This window comes from Rhinatrema bivittatum, chromosome 8, assembly GCF_901001135.1.
Source record: "Rhinatrema bivittatum chromosome 8, aRhiBiv1.1, whole genome shotgun sequence".
Lineage (NCBI taxonomy): Eukaryota > Metazoa > Chordata > Amphibia > Gymnophiona > Rhinatrematidae > Rhinatrema > Rhinatrema bivittatum.
This window is the reverse complement of record NC_042622.1, coordinates 78825191-78845934: the sequence shown is the minus strand read 5'-3', so window position 1 is coordinate 78845934 and position 20744 is coordinate 78825191. Positions and strand designations below refer to the sequence as shown.

At 53.0% G+C, this 20744-nt stretch overlaps 1 protein-coding gene across 1 annotated transcript in view; it reads right to left on the bottom strand.

Moving 5' to 3' along the window:
- Nucleotides 1-20744, bottom strand: part of ODF2 (outer dense fiber of sperm tails 2) — a 385587-nt gene that overhangs the window by 49657 nt on the left and 315186 nt on the right. The window contains exon 16 of the mRNA XM_029613214.1: nt 92-196. Coding sequence (XP_029469074.1) covers nt 92-196 — 105 coding nt within the window. The remainder of the gene's footprint in view (nt 1-91; nt 197-20744) is intronic.

Genomic DNA, 20744 nt, shown 5'->3' with positions numbered 1-20744 from the left:
CAATAAATACAACCTGCTGTTCTGAACAGATATTCTCCCCTCCTCTGCATGCATGTATCCAAGAACAGGGCTGCACTGGGAAGCGTTTTACCTGATCCACCTCCCGTTTCATGCTGTCTTTCAGTGTTCTGTTTTCCTTGCTGCACTTCTCCAGCTGTGAACACATATCATCAGCCTCTATCCTAGTCTTCTGCATCTAAGCACAAGAGGGAAAGAAAAAGTCAGCCAGAAGCATGGCATTGTGAGATGTGGAGTAAGCACAGGAATGACCTAGAGAAAAAGACAAACAGCAGAGCCATCTCAAAATAACATGAAAGATAACAGAAAAGACCAACTGATGCATCCAGCCTTCCCAATTATTCCTGTCCACACTGCTGAGGATATATACCAGCTGCCAGTCAGAGCAAGTGATCACTTGTAGGATATCACTCCTTATCCAAGATATTTTTGGTCAACTTCCTCCATTGTATTCCAACCTCCTGGGTAGCTGAGCTTGCAAGATCTTTTTTGCTTACACCCAGCACCCCTCACCTCCCATATCCAACCACAAAGTGCTGCAATAACACAAACAGTCACCAGCACCAGTGCAGCTATTACGCAATCAACTGGCCTCCCAGGTCACTGAGGCCTTTCCAGAAGATGCCCCATCTCTACCAAGCTACTGCACACCAACCTGTCAACATAAGTCTGCCAGACTATATGCTATAAGTGTCCGTGTTTCTGCTAGAAAGGAAAATTGGTTCTTACCTGCTAATTTTCATTCCATTCTTGAAATACAACAAATCAGTCCAGAATCCTAGATTTTGCCTCTCCGCCAGCAGATGGAGGCAGAGAAAAGCTTTACTGACACTGCTACTTTACCTAGAGTGCCACCTGCAGTCCTTCAGTATGACCTGTACCCAAGCCAAGATGAGAATAACTATCAGGTCGATACAGTAACGTGCGGTTAAAGATTCCCCGTCTGTAACGTGTTGGGAGCGCACAATACAGAGTAAGGCGATCCAGCGATACAGTCTCCAGTTTCACGCGTCCTTAGCGCTTCGTAAAATAGACACATAACCCTTTCCGCACGCAGCATGTATATGATGTGTAAATGAACGAATTAGCTGTATAATGAAGGAATTAGCTATTCCCCTCCGATACTGTAACGGGCGCTGATATTATCTCCTTAGTAACCCGCTGTTTTGCTGCGGCCTTAACGTGTTAGTTTACCGCCTCCCCCTAGTAGATGTTAGGACTGTGAGTCTAGTAACAAATCCATCGACACCGCTTAAGATACTCAAAAACAATAAAACACAATAAAAAAAAAAGCGATACAGAGATGATCGAGAAAATGTAATGCTGTGGGACACATAAAACCTGTCAGAAAAAAAAATAAAAATTTTTAAATACCTGTCGGAGGGCCGCGTGGGTCCAGGCGGCCAGCGGGATCCGGGGGGCGGGTGGTCGCGTGTTAAATCTAGGCCGCGGGCGGGTGGGCGCCTGTTCCAGGCGGTGGCGGCGGGTGGACGCGCGTTAGTTTCAGACGACCGACGGCGGGAGCCGGGGGGTGGGTGGTCGCGTGTTAAATCTAGGCCGGGTCGCACAGACGCGCATTCATCCAGGCGGAGGAGCCGGCGGGGGGGGGGGGGGGGGGGCGGGTGGACGCGCGTTAGTTTCAGACGACCGGCGGCGGGAGCCGGGGGCGGGTGGTCGCGTGTTAAATCTAGGCCGGGTTGCACAGACGCGCATTCATCCAGGCGGAAGAGCCGGCGGCAAAAGCCGCCGGCTCCTCCGCCTGGATGAATGAATGCGCGCCTGTGCGACCCCTGCGATTCGGCGCTCAAGGCGTGACGTCACAGCATGTGACTGCCTTGAGCGCCGAATCGCAGGGGTCGCACAGGCGCGCATTCATTCATCCAAGCGGAGGAGCCGGCGGCTTTTGCCGCCGGCTCTTCCGCCTGGATGAATGCGCGTCTGTGCAACCCGGCCTAGATTTAACACGCGACCACCCGCCCCCCGGCTCCCGCCGCCGGTCGTCTGAAACTACCGCGCGTCCCCCCGCCCCCCCCGCCGCCTGGAACAGGCGCCCACCCGCCCGCGGCCTAGATTTAACACACGACCACCCGCCCCCCGGATCCCGCCGGCCGCCTGCACCCATGCGGCCCTCCGACAGGTATTTAAAAGGAAAATTAGTTTCTTACCTGATAATTTTCGTTCCTGTAGTACCAAGGATCAGTCCAGACACCTGGGTTGTGACTCCGCACCAGCAGATGGAGACAGAGCAAAACTTGTCGGGCATCCCTACATATAGTAAGGCGCCACCCACAGCTCGTCAGTCTTACGTAATGTCAAAGCACAAAATTGAACTCCAACTAACTAGACTGCCCGAAACCCGGGCCGATTCAACAAACCCCCAGCTGGATCAGAACTTCCAGAACCAGAGGCCCCAACAACATACAAGAAACAAACCGAGTGCCCACCGAGCGGACTCTCCTCTTCAGAACTCCAAACAGACTACACGGGCGGGATCCTGGACTGATCCTTGGTACTACAGGAACGAAAATTATCAGGTAAGAAACTAATTTTCCTTTCCCTGTACGTACCAGGATCAGTCCAGACACCTGGGATGTACCAGAGCTGAATTACCGAGGGTGGGATCCAGAAAGTCCCGCTCGCAGAACTCTCTCTCCGAAACCCCCTGAATCCAGGCCCTGAACATCCAATCTGTAGTGTCTAGCAAACGTATGCAGTGACTTCCAAGTCGCTGCTCTGCAAATCTCTTGTGGTGACACGTGCGAAGACTCCGCCCAAGAGGCGGCTTGTGCTCGCGTCGAGTGAGCCCGAAGACCCGCAGGAACAGACTTCCCTTTCAGTATGTACGCTGAAGCAATGGCTTCCTTGAGCCAGCGCGCAATCGTGGTCCGGGAGCTGCCCCACCACGTTTTGGCCCCGAGCACAAAACAAAGAGATGGTCCGAAACCCGAAAGGAATTCGTAACTTCCAGATAACGGAGCAGGACTCTGCGGACATCAAGTTTCTTCAACAGTCTAGCATCAGGATCAGAACGCTCCCCCTCTGGAAAAGCGGGCAGCTCAACCGTCTGGTTCAAATGAAAAGCTGACACCACCTTCGGGAGGAAGGAGGGAACCGTCCTTAACGAGACCCCCGCCTCAGAGAAGCGCAAGAAAGGCTCCCTGCAAGATAACGCCTGTAATTCGGAAACACGTCTAGCCGACGCGATTGCCACAAGAAACACCGTCTTGAGAGTAAGATCCTTAAGTGTCGCCCGCTTAAGAGGCTCAAAAGGGGACGAACACAGAGTGGAAAGAACACAATTGAGATTCCAAGAAGGACAAGGCTGACGTAAAGATGGCCGCAAATGTTTGGCTCCCCGAAGAAAACGCGCCACATCCGGGTGCTGCGCCAAGGACCTACCGTGCACCTTACCTCTGAGGCAACCAAGCGCTGCCACCTGGACTTTCAGAGTACTGCAAGACAGCCCCTTCGCAAGGCCAGCCTGAAGGAACGCAAGAACATCCGGTACGGAGGGCAGCACAGGATTCACCTCCCGAGCTCTACACCAATCCTCAAACACTGTCCACACCCGAACGTAGGCGAAGGACGTAGAACGCTTTCTAGAACTCAGCAATGTGGCTACTACCGCATCCGAATATCCCTTATTCTTCAAGCGTTTCCTCTCAAAAGCCAGGCCGCGAGACAGAAGTGATCCGCGTCCTCCAAACAGACAGGACCTTGCCGTAGAAGCGCCGTTTCCCCGCTGAATCGGAGAGGGGGCTCCCGTGCCAACTGTAGGAGGTCCGCGAACCAAGGACGCCGTGGCCACTCGGGCGCTACCATGACTACCTCTGCGGGATGCATCTCTATGCGCCGAAGAACCTTGCCTATCAGAGGCCAAGGAGGAAACACATACAGCAGAACGTTTGTGGGCCAGGGGAGGACCAGAGCATCCACCCCTTCGGCCCCCCATTCTCTTCTTCGACTGAAGAACCGCGGGGCTTTGGCGTTCTGAGCGGTGGCCATCAGATCCATGTGTGGCGTTCCCCACCGCTCGCAGAGGAGGTGGTAAGCTCCCTCCGACAGCTCCCATTCCCCCGGATCCAAGCGATGTCGGCTGAGAAAATCCGCTTGGACATTGTCTACTCCGGCGATATGGGACGCTGCGATGTCGCTGAGATTCCGTTCCGCCCAGGTCATCAGTTAGCGCGTCTGCTCCGCGACGGCTTGGCTCCTTGTCGCGTTGTCCGAAAAGACTTGGACCGCCTTCCCGCGAATCCATGGGAGAAAAGCCTGCAGCGCCAGCAAGACCGCTCTGGTCTCCAAGCAATTGATGGACCACTGCGACTGAGCTTTGGACCACTGTCCTTGCACCGAGTGTCCCATGTGTCCTTGCACCGGGTATCCCATGCACACCGCCCCCCCAGCCGGAAAGACTGGCATCCGTAGTGACCACTGTCCAGGCGGGCATAAGCAGGGACACTCCGTGTGACAAATTGTCGGAGCTGAGCCACCACTGTAGGCTGGACCTCGCCTGAACTGATAGTGGAAGTGGCATGTGAAAATCCTCCGATACTGGCCGCCAGCGGGAGAGCAATGCGGATTGCAATGGCCGTAGATGAGCAAACGCCCAGGGAACCAAGGCCAGCGTCGACGCCATCGATCCCAACACCATGAGATGATCGCAGACCAATGGGCACCGCAGGGACATCAACCTGCACACCTGGCCCTGAAGCTTGGACATCCGCTCCTGGGACAGAAACACTCTGCCCTGCTTCGTGTCGAATAGCGCTCTCAGGTAATGTAGTGTTTGGGTGGGGACGAGGCGACTTTTGGCGAGATTGACCACCCAGCCGAGGGAACGCAAAAGCTGCAGGACTCTTTCGACTGCCTGTCGACACAGGCTCTCCGATTTGGCCCGGATGAGCCAGTCGCCCAAGTAGGGATGTACCAGGAACCCCTCCTTGCGAAGCTCGGCTGCCACCACCACCATTACCTTTGTAAACATCCGCGGAGCGGTGGCAAGGCCGAAGGGGAGAGCCTTGAACTGATAATGCCGGCCCAGGATACAGAAGCGCAGAAACTGCCGATGGTCCGGCTGAATGCCTATATGAAGGTAAGCCTCCGTGAGGTCCAAGGACTCCAGGAACTCTCCTGGCCGCACTGAGGCGATCACCGACCGAATCGTTTCCATCTTGAAGCGTGGAACGCGAAGACATCTGTTGACCCCTTTCAGGTCTAAGATGGGTCTGAAGGTACCTTCCTTCTTTGGCACAATGAAGTAGATGGAGTACCTTCCCCGACGGAGTTGCCCCAGTGGAACGGGTATTATTGCCCCCAGGTCTTGTAGCCGCTCCAGCGTATCCCGGACGGCCGCTTGCTTGCCGCGACCCATGCAAGGGGAGACCAAAAACTTGTCCGCTGGAATCCGTGCAAAATCTAAAGCGTAGCCTTGTCTTATCACGCTGAGGACCCACTGATCCGTCGTTATACTGGTCCATTCCCCGTAGAAGCGCTCCAACCTGGCTCCTACGTTCGGCACAGCCAGAGAAGCCGGCGGCAGGGAACGGACCAGCCGTACTTCATTGTGAGGCTTTCGGCCCCGACCCTGACCCGGGACCGTCTCGCCTCCCAAATTTTCTGCCACGAAAGGACTGAGACCACGACGACGTTCTCGAGGCTCCAGAGCCAGCCCGGTAGGAGGGCCCAGACGACCTCTGCGGCCGCGACTTTCGAGGTCCCCGAAACCGGGCCCTACTGGAGAAAGACGTCCTGCTTCTGTGCCTGTCCTCAGGCAACTTGAAAGCCCTGTTCTCACCAAGCGACTGCATCAGGTCGTCCAGCTCCTTACCGAACAGCAGCTTCCCTTTGAACGGGAGGGCTCCGAGATGAGCCTTAGAGGACCCATCCGCCGCCCAATTCCTGAGCCACAGCAACCGACGTGCCGAAGCTGCCGAGACCATGGCCCTGGCGGACGTCCGCAGGAGATCATGCATAGCATCCGCGCTATACGCTATCACCGCTTCCAGCTGGTCCGCCTGCGCCGCCTCTTCTCCCGAGAGATCCGCATTGGCCTGAAGGACCTGCGCCCAGCGCAGCCCGGCTCGGAGCGCAAAGTTACTGCAAATGGCCACGTGGACTCCCAGGGCCGACGCCTCGAACACCTTCTTCAGCTGACCTTCAAGCTTCCGGTCCTGAATATCCTTAAGGGCCGTGGCTCCTGTGACCGGAATGGTGAACCGCTTTGTAACCGCCGACACCGCTGCATCTACCCTGGGAAAACGCAGCATCTCCAGCGCGTCCTCCGGTAATGGGTACAGCTTATCCATCGCTTTACTGACCTTTAATCCCAATTCCGGAGTATCCCATTCTCGGAATAGAATATCAGTCGCCGAGAAGTGGAACGGGAAGGCCACCGCTGGTCCTGTAAGACCCAGGAGCACCGGGTCCATCTTGGCATCTGTCCGAGACCCCACCGGTGGGGCATCCACTCCTACTTCTTGCAAGATGGCCGGGATTAATGGAGCTAGCTCCTCCTTCCGGAACAAGTGTACGACCTTAGGGTCATCACCTTCCACCGCTGGCGCTCCTTTAGCGCTCCCAGCTGGCACCGCATCCGGTTCGGCGTGAGCCCCAGCATCACCTGGTGGCTCCGCATCCACAACATCCTCCGCAGAGGAATCCGCATCGGACTCTGAATCTTGAGGGACCCCCCGTAAGGGTCGCCGCCCCCTGGGGGGATCCGCGGGTCGCCGCGGAGCTTCCCCCGACTTTTTCTTCCGGGGTACCGATTTGTCCGAACCCCCTTTAGCTGATCTTCTTTTCCTCTTTGATTGTTTGTACTTCACAAGTTTGTGCAGCAAACTTGCCAAATCGGAGGAGAAAGAGGCCTCCGAGTCCGAGGAGGCCCCCTGCAGACTCCGGTCATCTGGCGAATCATCCTCCCCCGGGGGGGCACCCCCGGAGGGTCGCTGCTGCGGGGAAAGTGGGGGGGGCAATCCGGCATCCCCCACGGCCTTCCTCGTGGCTTCTCTAACCGAAGCCAAAATGGCCGCCGTTCCCGCGCTCAGCGGGAACGGCTCAGCACTGCCCCCTGCAACAGGCTCGTCGCGCAGCGGCGATCGCGTCTGCCGGGAACGGGCCCCTCGCCGCCCGAGACACAATTCGAGCAGACCCCCTCCCTAGAGACGCGCGCGCCCCTCGGCATGCGGCAGACTGGCTACGGCCCGTGGCCGGGCGGGAGGAAGGAGGGAAAGAACAACAAATTGCGCGATCCGGACGGTCCCTGAACGGCCCCGCTCCCCCCCCCCCCCGCGACGAAAACGGAGCGAGAGGACGAGCCGCACGAACAAACAAAAACAATTTTTTTTTTTTTTTCTTGTACTCGCCGCTGGCCCTGGTCCTGATTCCTCCTGTCCAGCGGGGGTGAGTGAACCGGGCTCCCCGGTGTCACCCCCGACGCTGCTGCCAGTCCTGGCCGGGTTCTCAACCCCAGCAGCGGCCTCAACCAGAGGGGGATGGTCCCCTCAGGACCTTGCAACCCCCCTGGGAGGCTTCCAGGACTCGGGCTTCCGCGGCTTACTGCAAATTTCTTTCTTCTTCACTTCTTCTTTTTATTATTTTTATTTATTTATTTATTTATTTATTTATTTATTTATTTATTTTTCAAAATCCCCTGACTAGCTAACTAACCAGGATCAATCGAGACTGTGGGTGGACCTGCCCCATCTGCTGGAGACAGAGAAAGACTGACGAGCTGTGGGTGGCGCCTTACTATATGTAGGGATGCCCGACAAGTTTTGCTCTGTCTCCATCTGCTGGTGCGGAGTCACAACCCAGGTGTCTGGACTGATCCTGGTACGTACAGGGAAAATTTTGTTTTTTACACTTCCTGGTGCCTGTCATTTCAAATGTCATTTGAAATGACATTTGAAATGACAGGTACCAGCGCACCCAGGTTACTGTATAGGCGCTGTATTAAGCGCCTATACAGTAAATTGGGTTGCGCAGGCATAACCCTTCCCTAACGCTTTACAGCCGCGGCATGCATTTGCATGCAATTAGAAGAGAGTATCAGGCGCTAGGTCAAGAGAACTGTGCGTGCGGGGAGGAAGGGTGCACTTGACACTGCCGCACTGTTTCTACCGCGGCCTTACAGTATCGAGCCGTATAACAATAACCGAGACCTTAGACCCCCCCCCCCCTTAATGAGCAGAAGAGAGGTGGAGTCTCTATGGAAAATTAATTCCAACAATATTAAGCAGAACCTTGTGTAACCAAACAAACCACTCTCCTTTATTTACATACTGCCATGACAAGTGGATGGGACTCTGGACTTATCTGTAGTATTCCAGGAACAAAAATTAGCAGGTAAGAACCAATTTTCCTTTCCTGTTCATATCCTAGATCAGTCCAGACTCCTGGGATGCACCCAAGCTCCCCTATAGGGTGGGAGGTGGGAACGTGATAGCCCCATTTGCAATACACTCTCTCCAAATCCCACCAAGTCCGGATTCTTAGACATCAAACCAACAATGCCTGCAGAAAGTGTGTAATGACTTCCAAGTAGCCGCCTAACATATTTCTTGTGGAGAAATCAGCTGATACTTGGCTCATGAGGTTGCCTTAGACCCTCTGGCATCAGACAGCCTTTACAAATATAAACCGAGCTAATCACATCTTTCAGCCATCATGCAATAGTAGCCTTGGATACTTTACACCCCTTTCTTGGCCCATTCCAAAGCACAAAAAGAGGATTCAATCTCCGGAAACTATTAGTCACCTTGAGACACCTTAATAATGCCCGCTGCACATCCAACATACAAAGTTCCTTCGCATACGGCACAGACGAATCCAAATTCGGAAAGGCAGAAAGTTCCACTGTTTGACTAAGATGAAAGGCCGAAACAATCTTTGGAAGAAATGAGGGCACTGTTTGCAAGGACATCCCATTCTCCATAAATTGCAGAAAGAAATCTCTACAGGACAACACCTGAAACTCTGAAATTCTTCTGCCCAAACAAATTGCCACCAAAAAATCCACTTTCAGGGTTAAATCCTTTAGAGCTGTGCTCCGCAATAGGTCGAACAGAGCTTCACACAACACCTTCAGCACCAAATGAAGATTCCACTAGGGACACACCTTCTGCACTGGGGGCCTCACATATTTTAACCTTCGAAGAAAATTAATTACATCTGGCCAGGGACACTCCTTGCACCTTTCACTGAAGAGAACCTATCTGAAGGAAATTGTAAGCTAGACCTTTTTTTTTTCTTGTAATTAGTCATTTTTATTGGTAAAGTTGCAGTTACAACAAGAACAATTTAAGAACTAGCTGGTCAGCCACAAAACCATGTCCAATACATAACATACATCAGAAATACAAACCCAGATAACCATTTTATATATCTCACTAAAACAACATATCCATTTATTTCCAGGAAAAGTTCAATACTGGAGAGATTACTTACCTGATAATCTCGTTTTCCTTAGTGTAGACAGATGGACTCAGAACAAATGGGTATAGTGTGCTCGTGCTAGCAGTTGGAGACGGATCTGACGTCAGCACGTAGTACATATACCCCTGCAGGAAGTGCAGAAGCTCAGTAATCTTCCTTGCAAAAGCATTATGGATATATGTGTGACTGACCGATCGATTAACTAAACATGATTAACCTGACCGATTGACAGTAGCTGGAGACTGCCAGTGTTCTCAACCTGAAGGCGTCAACACCCGGCAGGGTGGATGCCCTATGTAAGAAAACATGGCTTACCTTGAATCGGTGAATTCCCATATATAATCGGCAGCCGGGCGGGATGCTGAGTCCATCTGTCTACACTAAGGAAAACGAGATTATCAGGTAAGTAATCTCTCCATTTCCTAGCGTGTAGCAGATGGACTCAGAACAAATGGGATGTACAAAAGCTACTTCCGGACTGGGTGGGAGGCTGCCCGAGGTCCGTTTAGGATTGCCCTCGCAAATGCAGTGTCCTCCCTGGCCTGGACGTCCAGATGGTAGAATCTGGAGAAGGTATGGATGGAGGACCACGTTGCCGCTCTGCATATCTCTGCAGGCGACAGCATCCTCGTTTCTGCCCAGGAGGCCGCTTGTGCTCTGGTAGAGTGAGCCTTGACCCGTAGAGGTGGTGGTTTTCCCGCTTCTACGTAGGCCACCTTGATAACTTCTTTGATCCAGCGAGCAATAGTCGCCCGTGAGGCCGCTTCTCCTTGCCTCTTCCCACTGTGAAGGACGAACAGGTGGTCCGTCTTTCGTTCTGCTTCCAACATTTCCAGGTATCTGGTCAGCAGTCTGCCGATGTCGAGACGACACAGTATTCGACCTGCTTCCGATTTCTTCAACCCTTCCATGGTTGGCAAGGATATGGTTTGGTTGAGGTGGAAGTGTGAGACTACTTTGAGTAAGAAGGAAGGAACCGTGCGAAGGTGGATAGCCCCTGGAGTGATCCTGAGGAACGGATCTCGGCAGGACGGCGCTTGTAGCTCTGAGATCCGGCGTGCTGAGCATATGGCCAGCAAGAACACCATCTTCAAGGTTAATAAACGGAGGGACAGGCCTCGGAGGGGTCTGAAGGCGGGTCCCGCTAGGAATTCCAAAACTAGGTTGAGGTTCCACAAGGGCACTGGCCACTTCAGTGGCGGGCGAATGTGCTTGACTCCTTTCAGGAAATGTCTGGGTGTGTGGCAATGCTGTTGCCGTCACTCCTGGGGCCGTAGCAGGATAGCGCTGCCACCTGAACCTTGATTGAACTGAGGGACAGACCCTTCTGAAGCCCATCTTGCAGGAAATCCAAAATGATGGGGATTTTAGCGGCATGTGGATTGGTGCTGCGAGTTTCGCACCAGGCTTCAAATACTCTCCAGATCCTTATATAAGTTAGTGATGTGGAGAACTTACGTGCTCGGAGGAGTGTATCTATTATCGACCCCGAGTATCCCCTTTTCTTCAGTCGAGCCCTCTCAATGGCCAGACCGTAAGAGAGAATTGAGCTGGATCCTCGTGGAGGATGGGACCTTGCCGCAGCAGGTCCCTGTGAGGGGGCAGGGGTAGAGGGTCCCCTGCCAGTAGTCTTCTCATGTCTGCGTACCAGGGTCTTCTTGGCCAGTCCAGGGCCACTAGAAGAACTAGGCCTCTGTGCCGCTGAATCTTGTGTATAATGGCACCCAACAGGGGCCATGGGGGGAAAGGCATATAGCAGGATCCCCTGAGGCCATGGCTGTACCAGGGCGTCGATCCCGTGGAATAGAGGATCTCGCCTGCGACTGAAGTATCTGGGTACTTGAGCGTTGGACCTGTCCGCTAGTAGGTCCATGCCCGGAGTCCCCCACTGATCCACAATCATCTGGAAGGCCATGGATGACAGCTGCCATTCCCCCGGGTTTAGGCTTTCTCTGCTTAGGAAGTCTGCCGTGGTGTTGTCCTTCCCGGCGATGTGGACGGCGGAGATGTCCTGGAGATTTGCTTCCGCCCAAGCCATCAGGGGTCTATTTCTAGGGATACCTGTCTGCTTCTGGTTCCGCCCTGTCAGTTGATGTATGCCACCCTGGTGGCGTTGTCCGACATCACTCTGACTGCTCTTTGTCGAAGTCTGTGGGCAAAACGCAGGCAGGCTAACCTGACTGCCCGTGCCTCTAGTCAGTTGATGTTCCACCCCGACTCTTCTTTGTTCCACCGCCCTTGGGTGGTTAGTTCTTTGCAGTGTGCCCCCCAGCCGCTCAGGCTGGCATCTGTAGTGAGCAGAGTCCAGGTTGGGGAGGACATTTTTGACCCCCGGCTCGTGTGGCCGGGCTGCAGCCACCACCGTAACTGATTCCGTACTCTGGCCGGTAGAGGTAGATGCACCGTGTAGTTCTGTAATCGTGGGCTCCACCGAGATAGGAGGGCACGTTGTAACGGTCTCATATGAGCCCGTGCCCATGGAACCACTTCCAGAGTGGACGCCATTAGGCAGAGGACCTGTAGGTAATTCCAAGCTGTGAGCCGGGTGGCGCTCAGCAGAGTCCGTAAACGATTCCGGAGTTTTGATCTCCTCTTGGAGGTCAGGCTGATTTTGTCTCCCTGGGTGTCAAACCGGACTCCTAGGTATTCCAGCGACTGCGAAGGCTGTAGGGAACTCTTGTTTGTGTTGATTACCCATCCTAGGCTTTCCAGAAGAGATATAACTCTGTTGGTTGCCCGGTGGCTTTGCCCTGATCAGCCAGGTAGGGATGGACGAGAATTCCTTCCTTCCTGAGTGACGCCGCCACCACTACTATTACCTTGGTAAAGGTCCGCGGCACGGTGGCTAACCCGAAGGGTAGTGCCCGGAACTGAAAGTGTTGTTTCAGGACTTTGAAGCGTAAGTAGCGCTGGTGATCCCGATGGATTGGGATATGCAAGTAGGCCTCCGACAGATCCAGGGATGTGAGATACTCCCCTGGCTGTATTGCACTTCTGACTGACCGCAGAGTTTCCATGCGAAATCCTGGGACCCTTAAGTGCCGGTTGACTGACTTGAGGTCCAGGACGGGCCTGAAGGTGCCCCCCTTCTTGGGTACGATGAAATAAATGGAGTAATGCCCAGAATTTATCTCCCATGCAGGCACTGGGATTATGGCTTTTAGGGGCAGGAGCCTCCACAGGGTAGCTTCCAGTGCCGCCCTCTTGAGGGGTGGACAAGGAGATTCCACAAACTTGTCCGGAGGGAGACTGAGGAAGTCCAGGTAATACCCTTCTCGGATGATGGCGAGGACCCACTGGTCCGAAGTAATCTCGACCCATCTGCGGTAGAATAGGGTTAGCCTGCCCCCTATGGCTTCTTTCCCCGGATGGGTCGGCTGATTCTCATTGTGGGGTACGGCCGGGACCCGAAACCGAGCCGGTTCCCCTCCTGTTGCGCCTGGCCTGAAAGGACTGGTTTTTGGTCTGAGAACAAGGTGCTTGGTAGCTAGTCCTGAAAGGGTTGAAGCATTGAGAGCTTCTACCTCTGGATGGCCTAGGAAAAGGGCGCTGGTTCCTCCTTGACTTGTCTTCTGGCAGACGGGGTAATGGAGAGGCGCCCCATTTGTTAGCCAGTTTCTCGAGGTCGCTGCCGAACAGGAGGGATCCCTTAAAAAGCATTCTAGTAAGGCGCGTCTTGGAGGAGGAGTCGGCCGACCAATTTCGTAGCCAGAGCTGTCTCCTGGCTGCCACTGAGGATGACACTCCCTTGGCTGCCGTACAGACTAGGTCGGAGGCCGCGTCAGTAAGGAACGAGAGAGCTGATTCCATTTCTTCTCCCGGGGTGTTGTTCCTGGCTTGGGATAAACAGGAACGCATCACCACGGTGCAGCAGGTCGCGAGTCGTAGGGACATGGCTGCCACCTCAAAGGCTTGTTTCAGAATGGCGTCCATGCGCCGGTCATCTGCATCCTTGAGGGCTGCCCCTCCCTCCACTGGAATGGTGGTGCGCTTCACAATTGCGCAAACTGTGGCGTCTACCTTTTGGCACGCCATCAGCTCCTTGGTTGCCGGGTCCAGGGGGTACATGCTAGACAAGGCCCGACCCCCTTTGAATGAGGCCTCCGGCGCATTCCACTCCAGATCGACTAGCTGCTGTGCTGCTTGTAGGAGGGGAAAATGGTGAGCCGTTTGATGAAGGCCCTCTAGCAGGAGGTTCATTCTAGGTTCCCCTGGGGCGCCTTGGCCCGGGATAGCCAGCTCCGACAGGCATTGAGAGACCAGGTCTGGGAGATCCTCCTTAAGAAAGAAGCATCTCATGGTTCGATATGGCTCTATCCCCGAGGGAAGTTCTCCATCCTCGGGGAGCTCGCCTTCCTCCTCAGAGCAATCTGAATCCCCATCAGTGGGGCTTCCGGGTGGCCATGCCGAGGTCTTGAGGGTCCAGGGACCGGGTCATCCGGTATGTATGGATCCGTTCGGGGATCAGACTGCATCTTGACAAAGGTGTGAATCCCCTTGAACACAATTCCACCCAGGAGAGCGAAGCAGGTTCTAGCCTTAGGGGCACCAGGTCTCTAGGGTTCCCTGGCTGCTCACTTTGGCCTACTAGGTCCGGGGTGTTCCCTGAGGAACTGGCAATTAATCTGGGCTGAGACCGGCCCTGGCTCAGATCTCCCAGGGCCTCCTCACATTGGGCACATAGGGAGTCTGCTTCCTCGCTCTGTGTGGCTCTGAGGTGGCATGCTGAGCAGAGGCCTAGAACTCTTATGCCTGATTCTGGAGGTGCCGGCTCTGCGGACGCATGGGCTCTCATACGCTCCATCGCGTCTGTTATCTCTATGCGCCTTGTAATATGCGCGAAAGACGTGCGCCTAACAACGTGCGCCTAACAACGTGCGCCTATTACTTTCGGGCGCCTAACATACGCGCCCGTTCCTGTGCGCTCAGTCTGGTCTGAACGCTCGATCGAGGCAGCGAACCAGGGCCGATGGCGACAGCGAGCAGGCAGGCAAAATGGCGACCTCCTTGGCGGGTTTCCACGTAGGGAAACCCCACTACTCCTCGCTCTTCGGAGACCAGCAAAGTAAAGATGAAGCGCCTTACCTGATCTTCGGCGCTTCCTGGCTGCGACCCGGGCAGTCTCCGGCTGTGGGGGGAGAGGGTGATTACCGTCACCGCTGTGCTCGAGGAAGTGCACCTGCTGCCTCTAAGCCGCGCCCAAACTCGTCTCGCTCGGGGGCCAAGTCCTCACCGCGAACGGATTGGGACCGAGGCTGCCTCTATGCCGCGCCCGAGCCCTTCTCACTCGGGGGCTAGGTCCCTGCCGCGATTCAGGCACCGGACCGAGGCTCTTACCTCCGAGGGACCACGGAAATCACAATCACCTTGGGAAACTCAACTGGGGGAGGGACCCGAGGGTATCACCACAGGAGTGCGGGGCTCGTCTTCAGGTAGGATTCTTCTATGAATTTAGTCGTTAGAATTTGGAAAAACGCTCAGCGAGCGTGAGGTAGCTCCAAACTGCTTTGGAGACGGAAATTACTGAGCTTCTGCACTTCCTGCAGGGGTATATGTACTACGTGCTGACGTCAGATCCGTCTCCAACTGCTAGCACGAGCACACTATACCCATTTGTTCTGAGTCCATCTGCTACACGCTAGGAAATAGTGAGTTTTTACAACACCCTTCCTGCTACACCTCCCCCCCCCCCCCACCTTCCTTCCCCTTTCTTCCAATATATCTAAGTCCACTGATAATGGCTGTGTAACAATCAATAGGTACACAAAAAACCAAACATTTCAAACAAAAGTAGACCTAGAATCTTGTATTCTTAATTTCCAAGTTTCATACAGCCTCCAATAAATTTCAAAAATAGAAGTTTGCTTATTCCTTAGTGCAGTCAATTTAATCATATAGTAAATGTAGGAAAATTGGTTCTTACCTGCTAATTTTCGTTCTTGTAGTACCACGGATCAGTCCAGACTCCTGGGTTTTGCCTCCCCTCCAGCAGATGGAGACAGAGAAGTTTTCACGGACTCCGTCCTATATCCCTGAGGTGCCACCTAGGGTCTGTCAGTATTACACTGTAACCAAGCAGAAAGATTAAAGCATAACTTCCACATAAACAACCTCCAATGAACGAAACCATGCCTATACTCTTTCCCTGAAAAGGGGGGCATTCGGTAAACTTGCAGAAATATGTCTAATTACCGGCCGAGCAGACTCTCCGTTTTCCCATGGGTGGGACTCTGGACTGATCCGTGGTACTACAGGAACGAAAATTAGCAGGTAAAAACTAATTTTCCTTTCCCTGTACGTACCCGAATCAGTCCAGACTCCTGGGATGTACCAAAGCTTCCCTAACCAGGGTGGGACTGAGAGAGTCTCTCTCAGAGTACACTGGCCCTGAAGGAATCGGGCTCAAGGGCCCTGATATCTAGACGATAATGCCTGGCAAAAGTGTATGTATATTTCCAGGTAACCGCCCCACAAATTTCCTGTGGCAGCACCTGTTGATATTCCACCCACAAGGCCGCTTGCGATCGAATAGAATGAGTTTTAAGACCAACCAGAATCAGACGGCCCTGAACAAGGTAAGCCGAAACAATAGCTTCCTTTAGCCAGCGTGTGATAGTGGCCCTTGAAGCTTTATGACCCCTCCTGGGTCCACTCCACAGAACGAACAGATGGTTCGAAAGACAGAAACTGTTTGTGACCTCCAAGTAAGGCAACACCCTCTTTACATACAACTTCCTTAAATCCCTAGACTTTGGAGAAGAATCCAGACCCGCGAAAGAAGGGAGCTCCACTGACTGATTCAAATGAAAGGAGGGCACCACTTTCGGGAGAAAGGAGAAAACTGTTCTTAAGGAGACTCCTGCTTCAGAAATCCGTAAGAAGGGCTCCCTGCAAGATAAGGCCTGAAGCTCGGAAACACGCCTTGCTGAGGAGATAGCCACAAGAAAAACGACCTTCAATGTCAGATTCTTCAGGGTCTCTCGTTTCAATGGCTCAAAAGGAGCATTACAAAGGGGAGAACCAGACTGAGCTTCCACAAAGGACAGGGATTCCAGACAGGACGACGCAAATGCTTAGCCCCTCTCAGAAAACAAGCCACATCCAGATGAGATGCTAGCGCAACCCCCTGCACCTTTCCACGAAAATAACCAAGGGCTGCCACCTGAACTCGTAGGGAATTAAACGCTAGCCCCTTGGCTAATCCAGCCTGTAAAAAATCCAGAACATCCGGAATTGAAGCCCTGGATGGCTGAACTTCGTGGTCTAGACACCAGGATTCAAACACTCCCCAAACTCTAATGTACGCCATGGAGGTAGAAGTTTTACGGGAATGTAAGAGCGTGGCATTCGAGTAACCCTTACTCCTTAATCGCTGCATTTCAAAAGCCATGCCACTAGACAAAAGCGATCTACCTCTCTGAAACAAACGGGGCCTTGTTGCAGGAGATTCAGAGATGGCCGAAATCTCAGCGGACCGTCCACTGCTAGATTCAGAAGGTCGGCAAACCACAGATGTCTCAGCCACTCCGAAGCCACGAGTATCACCTTACCCGGATGAGCTTCGATGCAGCACAGAACGTTTTTGACCAATGGCCATGGCGGAAAGACGTACAACAGAACGTCCTTTGGCCAGGGAAGGACGAGAGCATCTACCCCCTCTGCACCCAGTTCCCGTCAACTGAAAAATCGAGGAGCCTTGGCATTGCGGCATGTCGCCATGAGATCCATGGAGGGCATGGTCCAGCGTGTGCACAGAAGACGAAAGGCCTCTTCGGAGAGTTCCCACTTCCCCAGGTCCAACGGGTGGCGGCTGAGAAAATCGGCTTGCACATTGCCCACCCCGGCAATGTGAGAGGCCGCAATCTTGTAGAGGTGTTGCTCCGCTCAGTTGATTAAAAGCTGAGCTTCTGCCGCTACCGGACGACTCCTGGGTACCCCCTGACTAATGATGTAAGCCACTGTCGTCTTGTCGGAGAGTACCCTCACTGATCATCCCTCTACTAAAGGAAGGAGGGCCTGCAGCGCCAACCGAGCTACTTTGGTTTCCAACCAATTGATCGACCAGGATTCCGTTCTTGTCTATTGGCCTTGCACTGCCATTCCTTGACAAACCGCTCCCCACCTGGAGAGGCTGGCATCGGTGGTTACCACTATCCAGGAGGGAATTTCCAAATCCACCTCCCGCCTTAAATTATCTGGACACAGCCACCAGAGAAGACTGGACCGTGCCGAATCCGTCAGTGGGAGGAGAAGATGAAACTGTTCGGAGAGTGGATTCCACCGGGAGAACAAGGCTGCCTGAAGAGGACGCATATACGCAAAGGCCTAAGGCACCAGTTCGAGAGTGGAAGCCATCGAACCACGGTCCTGCAAATAATCCCAGACCCTGGGACGAGGCATGGATCGCAAGGACTCCACCTGAGTGAGAAGCTTGGACAATCTTTCCTCTGTAAGAAAAACCTTTCCCAAGATCGTGTTGAACCGAGCACCCAAAAACTCCAAGGACTGGGAAGGAACCAGGTGACTTTTGTCGGGATTGACCACCCAAGCCAACGAACTCAACATCTGTAGCACCCTCTGCACCGCTATTCTGCAAAGGTGTTCTGACTTCGCTTGAATCAGCCAATCTTCCAGGTAGTTAGCGCGCACTAACAAAAATAGCAAAAAGTAACAAAAAATAACAAAAATAAACGTTTTTTTGTTAGTGCGCGCTAACATGAGTTAGCGCGCACTAACCCGAAAAACAATTTTTCACTAAAAAAAAAAAAACAGGGATCCGCGGGAAAACGAGATTTTCCCGCGGCCAGACAAACCCGAAAGCAGGAACGATCGAGCACCCAATTCACATCCCTAACAGACACTATCACCGAGTGAAGAGTTTCCATCCGAAATCGAGGCGCCTTTAGAGTCAAATTCACTATCTTTAAGTCTAGGATGGGACGGAAGGTGCCCTCCCTTCTTGGACACCACAAAGTAGATGGAGAAGCGCCCTCACCTGAGCTCTCTTGCGGGTACTGGAACTATGGCGCCTAGGTCCTGTAACCGCCGCAGAGTGTCTTGTACTGCCTGGCGTTTTTGGTGGTACCCGCATGGGGAAACAATGTACCGCTCGTGGATCGGCCGAGCAAAATCTAACGCGTAACCGTGTTCTACTATACTGAGGACCCACTGATCTGAGGTTAAGTTTATTTATTTATTTATTTATTTATTTAACAACTTTTTAATATACCGACGTTCGTATGGCACATCACGCCGGTTTACAAGTAACTCAAAAGGAGGAAATTACAATGAACAGGGGAAGGGGGGTGGGAGCAGGCGAGAAAGAGGAGAGGGGTGAGGGAGACAGGAGAGGAGGGAAAAGATAGGTAGCATGGAATGGAGAATAAACGAACAACTGTTAAAATAGCAGGAACTTATTTACAGAAGGATCTATTTACAGTGGTTGCAACTAAAGTAAGATTGTTTACCTCAGTTTAACTGTATAATTTTGTAAATTGCAGTACGATAAAGGGAGGGGCGGAGGGGGGATGGCAATGAGATATTGCCTTAGGATAAGGGGGGAGGGGGGGAGTAGACAAGGAGAGGGGTACTAGGGGTGCATCTAGGTTTGGTTGGTTTCAGGATAGGCCTTTCTGAAAAGCCAAGTTTTTATACCTTTTTTGAAGGTGGCCAGGCAGGATTCAAGGCGGAGAAAGGTGGGAAGGGAGTTCCAGAGTGTAGGGCCCGCTATGGTAAAGGCCCTTTCTCTCGTGGAGGTGAGGTGAGCAATTTTGAGGGAGGGGGTCTGTAGGGTACCTGCGAGGGAGGATCTGGTTGGACGGTTGGTTATGCGGAAGTGAGGCGAGTCCTTGAGCCAGGAGTTGGTTCTGTAGAGCAGATTATGAAGGATGGTGAGGGTTTTATACTGTATACGGAAGGTGATGGGTAACCAGTGGAGGTCCTTAAGTATGGGGGTGATGTGGTCTCTTTTTCGGGTGTTAGTTAAAATTCTCGCCATGGCGTTCTGTAGGATTTGTAGGGGTTTGATGGTGGACTCTGGGAGGCCAAGGAGGATGGAATTGCAGTAGTCCACTTTGGAGAGGATAGTGGTCTGCAGGACTAGTCGGAAATCTTGTGTGTGGAGCAGTGGTTTAAGCTTTTTCATGATGTGGAGTTTGTAAAAGCCCCCCTTTAAAAGGGATTTAATATGAGCTTTGAAATCGAGGCGCTGGTCTAGTTCAATACCAAGGTCTCTAACAGTCAGTGGTGTAGCGGGGGGAGAGAGTATGTTATTGGGGGATGTAAGTTCAGGTTGATTAGATATAATGAGTATCTCAGTTTTTGAGGCATTAAGAGCAAGGTGGAGGTTGGATAGAAGTGAGTTGATGGCTGTAAGATAGGAGTCCCAGAGTTGGAGGGTTTCTTTTAGTGTGTTTTTGATGGGGATGAGGATTTGAACGTCGTCGGCGTATAAGAAAAAGTTCAATCCTAGGTCGGCGAGGAGGTGGCACAGGGGCAGTATATAAATATTGAAGAGGGTAGAGGAGAGTGAGGACCCCTGGGGAACTCCTTGTGTGAGAGAAATGTGAGAAGATTCAGCTTTGTCAATTTTCACTATGTATTCTCTGTGGGAGAGGTATGAGGAGAACCAAGATAATGCAGTGCCTGCGATGCCTATTTCTGCTAGGAGGGAAAGTAGGATTTGATGATTGACCGTGTCGAAGGCAGCTGAGATATCAAGGATGGCGAGGAGAAAAGATGTCCCAAGTTGGTCCACTCTTCTAGAAAAAGGGATAGCCTCCCCCCTATTCTTGGGACGGAAGAGTGGACCGGCCTCACTTCATTGCGCTGACTTGGGACCTCCATGAGATTGTGGGGCTCCATCTCTGGCAGGCCGGTGCCCTCGAAAAGACTGATTCCAAGAAGATTGGCGGCCGGGACCCTGTCAAAAGGACGAACCGGCGGACTGTGAAGAACAAAACCACCGATTTTCCCGAAATCCTCTCGTCCTGGGTCTATCCTCCGGCAACCTATGGGCTTTATTCTCCCCCAGAGATTTTAGCATGTCCTCCAACTGTTGCCCGAAAAGCAGCTTACCCTTGAAGGGTAAGGAACCCAGTTGAGCCTTAGACGAAACATCCGCAGCCCAGTGTCTAAGCCAGAGGAGCCTGCAGGTGCACACGGCCGAGCCCATAGTCCTGCCAGAAGTCCGTAACAGATCATAAAGCGCTTCAGCACTGTAAGCTACCACCGCCTCCAGACGCCCCGCTTGCACCACCTCACTCGCAGAAAGGGATGCTGCTGCTTGC